This window comes from Salvelinus namaycush, chromosome 1 (assembly GCF_016432855.1).
Source record: "Salvelinus namaycush isolate Seneca chromosome 1, SaNama_1.0, whole genome shotgun sequence".
Lineage (NCBI taxonomy): Eukaryota > Metazoa > Chordata > Actinopteri > Salmoniformes > Salmonidae > Salvelinus > Salvelinus namaycush.
This window is the reverse complement of record NC_052307.1, coordinates 8,917,641-8,931,042: the sequence shown is the minus strand read 5'-3', so window position 1 is coordinate 8,931,042 and position 13,402 is coordinate 8,917,641. Positions and strand designations below refer to the sequence as shown.

At 42.3% G+C, this 13,402-nt stretch overlaps 1 protein-coding gene across 1 annotated transcript in view; it reads left to right on the top strand.

Annotated features, from left to right (window-relative positions):
* The first annotated feature begins 5,586 nt into the window (after positions 1-5,586).
* Positions 5,587-13,402, top strand: part of LOC120050324 (semaphorin-6A-like) — a 49,752-nt gene continuing 41,936 nt past the window's right edge. Inside the window, exons 1-2 of the mRNA XM_038996908.1 lie at positions 5,587-5,715; positions 6,155-6,272. Of these exons, the coding sequence (XP_038852836.1) occupies positions 5,616-5,715; positions 6,155-6,272 (218 nt within the window). The 5' untranslated portion in view covers positions 5,587-5,615. The remainder of the gene's footprint in view (positions 5,716-6,154; positions 6,273-13,402) is intronic.

Sequence of the window (13,402 nt, the reverse complement as noted above, 5' to 3'; positions counted from 1 at the left end):
TAGGGTATGCTGATGGGTAGCGTAGGGTATGCTGATGGGTAGCGTAGGGTATGCTGATGCGTAGAGTATGTTGATGGGTAGCGTAGTGTATGCTGATGGGTAGTGTATGCTGATGGCTAGCGTAGGTTATGCTGATGGTTAGCGTAGGGTATGCTGATGGGTAGCGTAGGGTATGCTGATGGGTAGCGTAGGGTATGCTGATGGGTAGTGTATGCTGATGGCTAGCGTAGGTTATGCTGATGGTTAGCGTAGGGTATGCTGATGGGTAGCGTAGGGTATGCTGATGGGTAGCATAGGGTATGCTGATGGGTAGTGTATGCTGATGGCTAGCGTAGGTTATGCTGATGGCTAGCGTAGGGTATGCTGATGGGTAGCGTAGGGTATGCTGATGGGTAGCATAGGGTATGCTGATGCGTAGAGTATGTTGATGGGTAGCGTAGGGTATGCTGATGGGTAGTGTATGCTGATGGCTAGCGTAGGGTATGCTGATGGTTAGCGTAGGGTATGCTGATGGTTAGCGTAGGGTATGCTGATGGTTAGCGTAGGGTATGCTGATGGGTAGCGTAGGGTATGCTGATGGGTAGCGTAGGGTATGCTGATGGGTAGCGTAGGGTATGCTGATGATGACTGGGTAGACGTCTAATGATAGACACACCAAACCCCAGGTCTCTGATCAAGATGAACATCGACGCAGGAGTTGTGTTGTATTTTCATGGTATCCCTTCTGAACTAGCCCACTGGGCTTCACCTTGTGAATGAAATATGTCTTATAGTGTGTGGTGGCCACATGCCCCTAGATTACAGAATGAAATATGTACATTACTGTGTGTGGTGGCCACATGCCCCCTAGATTACAGAATGAAATATGTACATTACTGTGTGTGGTGGCCACATGCCCCCTAGATTACAGAATGAAATATGTACATTACTGTGTGTGGTGGCCACATGCCCCCTAGATTACAGAATGAAATATGTACATTACTGTGTGTGGTGGCCACATGCCCCCTAGATTACAGAATGAAATATGTACATTACTGTGTGTGGTGGCCACATGCCCCCTAGATTACAGAATGAAATATGTACATTACTGTGTGTGGTGGCCACATGCCCCCTAGATTACAGAATGAAATATGTACATTACTGTGTGTGGTGGCCACATGCCCCCTAGATTACAGAATGAAATATGTACATTACTGTGTGTGGTGGCCACATGTGTAACGGAATTCCTCCTCCTCTTCAACCGAAAAGGAGGAGTAGTGATTCGACCAAAATGCAGCGGGTTGTGAATACATAATGATTTATTAAACAAGACACAAAACGAACTATACTTGATAAACTACAAAACAAATAAACGATGTAGACAGACCTGGACACGAACTTACATATAACACGAAGAACGCATAAACAGGAAACAGACTACATACAAACCGAACGAACGATACCGAAACAGTCCCGTGTGGCGTAACATACAGACACTGACACAGGAGACAACCACCCACAACAAACAGTGTGAAAACACCTACCTTAATATGACTCTCAATCAGAGGAAATGAAAACCACCTGCCTCTAATTGAGAGCCATATCAGGTCACCCTTAAACCAACATAGAAACAGAAAACATAGACTGCCCACCCAAACTCACGTCCTGACCAACTAACACATACAAAAACTAACAGAAAACAGGTCAGGAACGTGACAACATGCCCCTAGATTACAGAATGAAATATATACATTACTGTGTGTGGGGGCCACATGCCCCTAGATTACAGAATGAAATATGTACATTACTGTGTGTGGTGGCCACATGCCCCCTAGATTACAGAATGAAATATGTACATTACTGTGTGTGGTGGCCACATGCCCCTAGATTACAGAATGAAATATGTCTTATAGTGTGTGGTGGCCACATGCCCTCAGATTACATGTTGATGCAACAGCAAAGATACTGTTGTTAGGCTGGTAATGTGTTTATGAATAAAGTTAATGGAGTTTAGGACTGTGGGAGCTGCAGTTATTCCCACTGGGCAAAAACTGGTTGAATCAACGTTGTATCCTCTCCATTTCAACCCCAAAAAATTAAAGGTGATGACATTGTGAATCAATGTGGAAAACTGATTGGATTTGCAAAATGTCATCAACGTAAAGGAATTTAGTATTTTTTTCACCCAACTTTTAACCTAAATCCAATGACATGGTGACATTTTCTGTTGATTTTGCGTTGATTTGGAAATGATGAAGAGATCAATTGTGAATTGAGTTTCTCTGTACTGTTGCATGAGTTTTGAAAACTGAGGTTAACTATTAAACATAAATTTGTTAACAATAACTGTCTGCAGTTAGAAGGTACAATAATGCTGCATTGTGGCCTGTAGTGTCTAAATTAGAAATTATAAAGCTATATTTTGGAACATCATTATCGATTCCGCTCCCATGGATAATTTTGTGATACAGTATTGAGTTAGCAATTCTGTGTTACTTTTCTGTGTTTGTTGCCTCTCTCCCTAGCTCCATTTGTCATTTACAATAGACAGTCCCACATATATCATTTACAATAGACAGTCCCACATGAACACTGGTATGTCTCCGCCCCATCCTGCTCATCAATCCATCAATTACTGCACGACTTCCTGTTCAAGGTTCATGAAACAAAACAGCCCCCATAGTGGCGTATGTGCAGAATCTTATTTTGGCTTGGAAAATGAAAATGCACAGGGCTAACAGAGATTCTGAGGGCCTATACCCAGGTCTCCTGTCTGTTATTGTGCCAGTATGTGAATAAAACAGGTGAAGTGAGGGAGAAAATAACCCCCGCGAGGAGGAAATTCAACGACCAAGGTCATTCCCCAGGTTTTATTTCTATTCTCCTCACTGTTAAAGTGAATCTCCCAGTGAATAGTGTTTTCATTCTCTTTCTGAATGAGATTCACGGGAGCATGGAGAGAGACCCCCTTCTATCTCCCTCTCTCGCATTCCACCCTCTCTCCTCTCTCTCTCTCTCTCCCTCTCGTTCTTCTCCGAGACACAATACAGAGCCAGTGAACAAAAGTGCTGGGTTTAAACAACTGTTAACATACCATAGAAATGTAATTCACCCCCCCACCAAACTGTCTACCCATTGGGCACACATTGGTTGAATCAAATCAATTTGTATTTGTCACATGCGCCGAATACAAGTGTAGACCTTACCATGAAATGCTTACTTACAAGGCCTTAAACAACAATGCAGAGTAAAAAATTTGTCAAAAATAAAAGAGCAACAATAAAATAACAATAACGAGGCTATGTACATCAATGTTGTTTCCACGTCATTTCAATGAAATGACTCTGGACCAACATGGAATAGACGTTGAATTGACGCCTGTGCCCAGTGTTTACCGTTTGGCCCAGGATAAAAGGTCTGTGAATTTAAATGCTTATACTTGATTAGATTATGCCTGCAATAATTGTCTGGATGATTTATAGAAGTCATTTGTTTCCACAACGCACAAGAAGGAGAATAGAAACATCAGCATGGTCACGGGCTGCCGTAAATCCAGTCAGCAATCAGGCGCCAACTCTTAGATGTTGATTATTATGTACAGAGAAAAGTGCTGGCCTATTAACTCTGCCCAAACACCAGGATCATATCATGGAAGCTTTCCTATTAATTCAACTTATTGGCCAGGATGCAGTCCAGTAGAACTCCCACTCCTGATGCTGCTCGGTTAATCACAACATGCCTACTTCAACAAGACCTGGCCTGCCATCGATCTAAGACTCATATTACCCAATGAATTTGTTTTGCTTGCAATACAGCTATTGAGTCATCACAATATATATATATATATATATATATATATATATATATATATATATATATATATATATATATATATATATATATATATACACTGCTCAAAAAAATAAAGGGAACACTTAAACAACACAATGTAACTCCAAGTCAATCACACTTCTGTGAAATCAAACTGTCCACTTAGGAAGCAACACTGATTGACAATACATTTCACATGCTGTTGTGCAAATGGAATAGACAAAAGGTGGAAATTATAGGCAATTAGCAAGACACCCCCAAAAAAGGAGTGATTCTGCAGGTGGTGACCACAGACAACTTCTCAGTTCCTATGCTTCCTGGCTGATGTTTTGGTCACTTTTGAATGCTGGCGGTGCTCTCACTCTAGTGGTAGCATGAGACGGAGTCTACAACCCACACAAGTGGCTCAGGTAGTGCAGTTCATCCAGGATGCCACATCAATGCGAGCTGTGGCAAAAAGGTTTGCTGTGTCTGTCAGCGTAGTGTCCAGAGCATGGAGGCGCTACCAGGAGACAGGCCAGTACATCAGGAGACGTGGAGGAGGCCGTAGGAGGGCAACAACCCAGCAGCAGGACCGCTACCTCCGCCTTTGTGCAAGGAGGTGCACTGCCAGAGCCCTGCAAAATGACCTCCAGCAGGCCACAAATGTGCATGTGTCTGCTCAAACGGTCAGAAACAGACTCCATGAGGGTGGTATGAGGGCCCGACGTCCACAGGTGTGGGTTGTGCGTACAGCCCAGCACCGTGCAGGACGTTTGGTATTTGCCAGAGAACACCAAGATTGGCAAATTCGCCACTGGCGCCCTGTGCTCTTCACAGATGAAAGCAGGTTCACACTGAGCACATGAGCACATGTGACAGACGTGACAGAGTCTGGAGACGCCGTGGAGAACGTTCTGCTGCCTGCAACATCCTCCAGCATGACCGGTTTGGCGGTGGGTCAGTCATGGTGTGGGGTGGCATTTCTTTGTGGGGCCGCACAGCCCTCCATGTGCTCGCCAGAGGTAGCCTGACTGCCATTAGGTACCGAGATGAGATCCTCAGACCCCTTGTGAGACCATATGCTGACACATGCACATTTGTGGCCTGCTGGAGGTCATTTTGCAGGGCTCTGGCAGTGCACCTCCTTGCACAAAGGCGGAGGTAGCGGTCCTGCTGCTGGGTTGTTGCCCTCCTACGGCCTCCTCCACATCTCCTGATGTACTGGCCTGTCTCCTGGTAGCGCCTCCATGCTCTGGACACTACGCTGACAGACACAGCAAACCTTTTTGCCACAGCTCGCATTGATGTGGCATCCTGGATGAACTGCACTACCTGAGCCACTTGTGTGGGTTGTAGACTCCGTCTCATGCTACCACTAGAGTGAGAGCACCGCCAGCATTCAAAAGTGACCAAAACATCAGCCAGGAAGCATAGGAACTGAGAAGTGGTCTGTGGTCACCACCTGCAGAATCACTCCTTTTTTGGGGGTGTCTTGCTAATTGCCTATAATTTCCACCTTTTGTCTATTCCATTTGCACAACAGCATGTGAAATTTATTGTCAATCAGTGTTGCTTCCTAAGTGGACAGTTTGATTTCATAGAAGTGTGATTGACTTGGAGTTACATTGTGTTGTTTAAGTGTTCCCTTTATTTTTTTGAGCAGTGTATATATACATACATATCTGACAGATTGCATCGGCTATGAAAAACAGAAACAGCTAATTCAGTTGGACTTTATTTGTTTAATACATTTTTTTCTTCTTGGTCTTCTCCTCACAGGCTAAAGTAAATAAGTAATCGAGGAAGGAACCAGCAGAGCTACAATGAGGTCTGAGGCCTTGTTGCTGTATTTCACGCTACTGCAGATTGCTGGGGCTGGCTTCCCAGAAGACTCGGAGCCAATCAGTATTTCACATGGCAACTGTGAGTACACCCAGCTATTTCCTACTCCCCCAACACCCTGTTTTCCAACCACCGCCTCCCACTACCTTCTCGTCTCTCCCCTCTCCCCTCTGAGTGCTTTTGGAAGGTAGAATATAATTTGGTGCCCAGGGAAACATAAAAAATGGAGGAGTTAAAGCTGCATTTGAAATGGAGCCCACCCTACATCAAAGGGTAATCCTGTATTTTCCTGTTGGGGCTTTAATGCAGTGTGTGATAGTGTAAATACCACGTGAGGCTCATTGTTCTTTCTCTCTGTATGGGTAGACCCTATATTCCTCCCAGCCATACAGTGTTGGAGCATCCTCCAGCAACCTCAGAGAGACCTTTCTCTCTGTCAGGCTTTTTCTTTTTAAACATTGCCTTGCAACAGGGGGGATTGCTTCCTATATTTATTGTTTTTGTTCCTCCCTCTCCACAGATACAAAGCAGTATCCGGCTTTTGTTGGACACAAACCTGGAAGAAACAATACACAACGGCACAAACTGGACATCCAGCTGGTCATGATTATGAACCGAACGTTGTATATCGCTGCCAGGTCAGTTCCCGCCCCTTTTCTCTCAGGTCACTAGCTCTCATATTAGTTCCAGTTTTGGATAGTCCACATAGTCATGTCAAATGATACCCCACAGAGTCATGTCAGATGATACCCCATAGAGTCATGTCAGATGATACCCCAGAGTCATGTCAGATGATACTCCATAGAGTCATGTCAGATGATACTCCATAGAGTCATGTCAGATGAAACCCCAGAGTCATGACAGATGATACCCCAGAGTCATGACAGATGATACCCCAGAGTCATGTCAGATGATACCCCATAGAGTCATGTCAGATGATACCCCACAGAGTCATGTCAGATGATACCCCAGAGTCATGTCAGATGATACTCCATAGAGTCATGTCAGATGAAACCCCAGAGTCATGACAGATGATACCCCAGAGTCATGTCAGATGATACCCCATAGAGTCATGTCAGATGATACCCCACAGAGTCATGTCAGATGATACCCCACAGAGTCATGTCAGATGATACCCCACAGAGTCATGTCAGATGATACCCCAAAGAGTCATGTCAGATGATACCCCAAAGAGTCATGTCAGATGATACCCCACAGAGTCATGTCAGATACTTATAACTTTTTTTCTATCGCACGTTTCAGTTCAAAGTTCATATACACAAACACACTCACAAAGAATAAAAACATGACAATATCAACATTTACAATAGACACTAGAGAAGCACACAGTAAAACTATCAATGGTGAAAGATTAAACCGAACCAGGTAATCAATCAGTCCAGTTCAATTAAAATCAATTCAGAAAATAAATATGTTTAACCATTTACTAAATAATGAATCATGTAAGTCTTGGCGATATAGGCTCTTCTCCTTCAGGGTAGCTCAATGCCCAAGCAAAGCGTCAATATTGATATATAAAATGACCTACAAGCAGTGAGCGCGGTATGCTGTACCAATCCCCCATCAGTAACACAGAACCTAACAGGTGGAGGTGGGGTGGTGGTGGGAGCAATAGAAGAAACGCAGACTAGCGACAGCAGCAAGATGTGTGAGCAGAACCGGTCAGTTTAAATGGACCGCTAAATAATGTAGGCGTGATTGTTGCTAGCATCTAATTGGTGCAATCTCAGCTGATGCAGACACTCGGGTTCCCTTTCTGAACTGGCTTCGCTTTATCTAGATTCAAATCCACTGAATACATTTACAAATCAAATACAATCAATAAATTATAACCAATTACAAAAAAAACATATTAAGAGACTTAAAAGAAGACATTGGATGTGTCTGAATATCCATACTAGTGTATTAAATAATATGCGGAAAAAATGTAGTTTTATAGTATGTGAAATTTCGAAAATGCATCATCGAATGCGTTCGTTCATTCGTTCATTTTGGTACAGCGCATCAATTTATCTGATTATCAGCCGTTGTCAAACACATTAGTTGGAAAAAGATGAGTGAATTCTACTAGATCAAACGGCGTAATGAGTATGGGGTTTAAGTATGTAGAACGCTAGTATGGGTATTCGGACACAGCCGATGACTTGGGCAGACTAATATGTATATACTGTACTCTCTATCATCTACTGCATCTTGCCATCTTTATGTAATACATGTATCACTAGCCACTTTAAACTATGCCACTTTATGTTTATATACCCTACATTACTCATCTCAGATGTATATACTGTACTCTATACCATCTACTGCATCTTGCCTATGCCGTTCTGTACCATCACTCATTCATATATCTTTATGTACATGTTCTTTATCCCTTTACACTTGTGTGTATAAGGTAGTAGTTGTGGAATTGTTAGGTTAGATTACTCGTTGGTTATTACTGCATTGTTGGAACTAGAAGCACAAGCATTTCGCTACACTCGCATTAACATCTGCTAACCATGTGTATGTGACAAATACAATTTGATTTGATTTGATCTCGGGGCAGACACTGGATAAACTAGATGCTTGGTTCTGGACAGGAACTGAGGTTGTCTGAAGGAAACGGGGGAGTCCGCATCAATAGTTTTCTCCATGGGGAAGCATATTGATTTCATTTCATTTTGTATCATCGTTTTTTTTAACTTACCTAGCTTGCTTGAAACAATTGACTATAGAGGTTACAAATTTAACAAAGCCACAGCATGGGGAATTCAGATCAAATGGCTCTGTATCTGTGTCGGCTTCTGTATTGGCCTAATTACATAGTAGGTTGATTGGATGCTGTTGAAAGCAACAATGAGTCACTTTGTTTTTTGAGAGCGCTACTAAATAAGTGGCCATTGAAGCGTGGTTCCTAAGTAGCAGGCCTGTTTAACACATCTGTGGTCATTAAGGAGGTGTTGGGAGCTTTGGAGTCCCAGCCTTTGGTCTGACTGCTACCTGCTCCTGGTCGGGCCTGGGGGAAATGGGAAAGTGAGGGGTTTATTAGTGGGGTGTGGTGGAAAGACAACACGGTGTGTTTCACTCCAGCATATTTAAAGCAGAGGCGAATGCCAACGGACAGATGGTGAGGAGGGAATGTGACGCAGGAATTGTTGGAATTGCTGTCGTTGTGAAGAGTAGATTGATTTTAACTGGGAGAAATGTTTGAATCGATGGAATGCTGCCACCAAAGCCAAGCGGATACCGAGATTTCTGAATACAAATAGATATAGATGCATACAACTAGATGACTAACAGTATAACGCAAATAGTTAGATGGTCATTCAGAGTAAGTCAAATCAAATCATAATCAAATCAAATCACATTTTATTTGTCACATGCACCGAATACTGGTGTAGACTTTACCGTGAAAGGCTTGCATGCGAGCCCTTCCCAACGATGCAGTTTAATAATAATAAAATAGTAACATAAGAGGAATAAAATAAAATAAACAAGAATGGAGCTATATACAGGTCAATGTGCAGAGGTACCAGGTATTTGAGGTAGATATGTACATGAAGGCAGGGTAAAGTGACTAGGCATCAGAATAGATAATAATAAGGTATTTGAGGTAGATATGTACATGAAGGCAGGGTAAACTGACCAGGCATCAGGATAGATAATAATAAGGTATTTGAGGTAGATATGTACATGAAGGCAGGGTAAAGTGACTAGGCATCAGGATAGATAATAATAAGGTATTTGAGGTAGATATGTACATGAAGGCAGGGTAAAGTGACTAGGCATCAGGATAGATAATAATAAGGTATTTGAGGTTGTAACGGCTTTCCTCCTCCTCTTCATCCGAAGAGGAGGAGCAGGGATTCGACCAAAACGCAGCGTTGTGAAATGACATGGTTTTAATGAACAAGACGAAAAAAACACGAAACGAAATACACTTGAATGATTAACAAAATAACAAAACGGAGTAGACAGACCTGGACATGGAACTTACATAAATACACGAAGAACTCACGAACAGGAACAGACTACATAAACCGAGACAGTCCCGTGTGGCGCGACAAACACTGACACAGGAGACAACCACCCACAACAAACAGTGTGAAAACACCTACCTTAATATGACTCTCAATCAGAGGAAATGAAAACCACCTGCCTCTAATTGAGAGCCATATCAGGTCACCCTTTAAACCAACATAGAAACAGAAAACATAGACTGCCCACCCAAACTCACGTCCTGACCAACTAACACATACAAAACTAACAGAAAACAGGTCAGGAACGTGACAGAGGTAGATATGTACATGAAGGCAGGGTAAAGTGACTAGGCATCAGGATAGATAATAATACGAGTAAAAACAGTCCATTGGCCAACAGCTCAATACACACAATATAATTAAATATTGGGCTGAATATTGTCCAATCAGACCTCCGTAGAGGCTCTTAAAGTCAAAACCCAATGAAATGTGTTGTCTGTTGTCAGTGTTGTGGTGCCAGTGTTGTGGTGCCAGTGTTGTGGTGCCAGTGTTGTGGTGCCAGTGTTGTGGTGCCAGTGTTGTGGTGTCAGTGTTGTGGTGCCAGTGTTGTGGTGTCAGTGTTGTGGTGCCAGTGTTGTGGTGCCAGTGTTGTGGTGCCAGTGTTGTGGGGCCAGTGTTGTGGGGCCAGTGTTGTGGGGCCAGTGTTGTGGGGCCAGTGTTGAGGGCCCAGTGTTTTGGGGCCAGTCATAGGTAGGGTCATGATTCCATGCCTGATGACCAATCATGAATGGTATACATCCTTTTGTCTCCTGTTTTACACTGGCAATAACACCACACAATATTTTAGCAGTAGGACAAACTAACATATTCACTGACAAAATTGTAAATAAGTGGCTTAATTTTTTTTTATTTTTACGTAATCTTTGGCAATGGTGGCGCTCCAGCAGATGCCGTAAATGCGGTTATTTGTGGGAGTAAAACAGTTACCTTGATTAAGTCATTCTCTTCTGTTATTTGCGGCTTCTAACATGTTAATTCTTCCACAAAGATGTAATATTTAATTTTAATTATGCATTCAGTTAATGTCTGTTGTGGATTGTTTTAATATTCTGTACATTTTTCTCTGCTCTTTATTTTTATTAAGGACATTATTCATGTGCCAGGATATTACACTTTCATCTCCTAAGAGTCAGTGATTTTCTTTGACTAGCTGTTGAGCAATTCTTAATCTCACATGAAAAAATACTACAGGTTTACTATAGAACAGTGGTGTATAAATACTTCAAAGTACTACTTAAGTATCTGTATAATGTACTTTTTACTCCATACATTTTCCCTGACAACGAAAAGTACTCATTACATTTTGAATGCTTAGCAGGAAAGGAAAATGGTATAATTCATGCACTTACCAAGAGAATATCCGTGGCAGACTCGCTAAACGCAAATGCTTCATTTGTAAATTATGTCGGAGTGTTGGCGTGTGCCCCTGGCTATCCGTAAATGTAAAAATAAATTGTGCTTAATTTTGCCTAATATAGACAATTTTGAAATTATTTATGCTTTTACTTTTGATACTTAAGTATATTTTTGTAATTACATTTACTTTTGATATTTAAGTATATTTAAAACCAAATAGTTTTAGACTTTTACTCAAGTAGTATTTTACTTGGTTACTTTAACTTGAGTCATTTTCTGTTGAGGTATCTTTACTTTTACTAAAGTATGACAATTGGGTACTTTTTCCACCACTGCTATAGAATACTACAGTACTTACTATGGAATACTACAGTACTTACTATAGAATTCTGTAGTAAACTGTAGTATACTGTAGAATTCTATACTACACGCTGTAGTATCCCACTAACATAGTACTTAGTATGGAATGGTGTAGTGTACTGTATAATACTATAGTAAGTACTACATTATTATCTACACAAAAAAACACTGTAATAAATAATACAGTAATGTCCGCAAAAACACTACAGTCCACAAAAACACGAAGCTTTTTAAACTATAGTATATACTGCAGTATTGAATTTGCATATACTCTGCCCATTCCCCTCCCCCATATCCCAATTTGTGCCACCCATAAGTGAGGAACCTACATGCCAAGTATACACCATATATTGTCTTCCCTTCAGGTGATAGAAAAGATCAGAAGCTCTGAACTGTCTGTTCAGACCCCAGTCCTACCTACCTACAGATCATAGAAGAAGAAAGACCATAGTAAATACTACAGTAATGTCTGCGTAAATACTACAGTATACAACAATCCACAAAAACACTACATGAATTACTATAGTATATACTACCGTTTTCTTTTACTAGGGTATTTATACTATAGTTAACTGTAAATACTACAGTATACTACAGTAAACACTACAGTATTCACTGTAGTATATATATATACAGTATATATATGCTATAGTATTTTTTCCTGTGGGATAAGAAAATCAAATCGTTTTCTATTAAGTAATATATGGTTATGAACAATGAGATTATGAGATGGCTGTAATATTCTGTAGGTTTGTCTGCTGTACTTTACCATATTTCTGAGTTAATGTCGGAATACAACAATAATGTCATGAATTCTAATGGGAATTAATGTCAACACCCAGTGAGCACAAGACATTGAAAATATGTATTTTTAATCCAAACGTCTTTTCAACTTATTTTCTACGTATTTGCAACATCTTGTGCTCCTTCTGTGCACTGCCCATACTCAGCCTGGCAGGGGTTGTCAGAGGCCTACTCCCTGCTGTATGTTGAGTGTGTTCTTGCAGTGCTGCTGTGTGTGGGTGTGTGTTTGCTCGGCCTGTCCAGGGCCGACTCTGTGATCAGATGTAGAGCAGACACTGAGGCTTAGCCCGTACTTAAGCTCTGTCCTGGTGTCTGCCCGCTGGGATAATCAGCCGACCACTGCCAGCCTGCCAATAGGTAGCAGCCATCGGGTAGTGGGTAGTGGATACCCCCAGGTCACTCCGCATGCAGGGCATTGTCGCCATTCCCTGTCCTCAATTCCGGCTAACCATGGCAACGGCACCCACCCACTGCTTACACCCCTCAATAAGGGTGGGAATGGGAAAGTCTGCCATTAGGAGAGTAGCCCACGTGAACACGCCTCCCCGGTCCTCCTGAAAACCCTGTGTCTCTTTGGGCCGCCCCACTGGAGGTCACGTTGGTCTAAATTATTCTAGTCGCCGTTAAATCCTGTTAAAGACATCTAATGACGCGGATTACACTTCCTCTGCCTCTCAAAACCAGGCGGCCAGTTTTGTCCACTGCAGTGTTTTTGCCTGTACAAAAAAGTCAATGAGACTCGGCCAAAAGGACAGTCAGAGAACAGTCAGCGAGGCCCCTCTTTGATCCACTCCTCAGTGTAATGGTGGCCATTTTGCCTCTCTACCCTCCCATTCACTTGTGTGGGGATGTGAGTGAAACAATATACAATGCCCCCCTACCACAGATGATCTAGTTATGAAGAGGGTGGAATATGGGGATGGTGGTGTCCCATTTCTGAGACGATAGGTGTGGGATGCATACTAATCATGGCCCCCTTTCTGCCATCCGAGCGCGAGATTGTTTGACAAAGGGCCACCAGATGGCCCCCACTGGCCCGCAATTCCCCCAGAAGAAATGGGGTGTTATGAAAACGACATTCCCCAGCACAAAGGCCCACTGTTCTCATGGTTGGATGTCCAAGGGCTCTATTCAGTGTGTATCGCTGAAGCGTTACAGATTGTGTGATGGAAATGTAAAGGTAATTTCTGATTGAACCGACATAT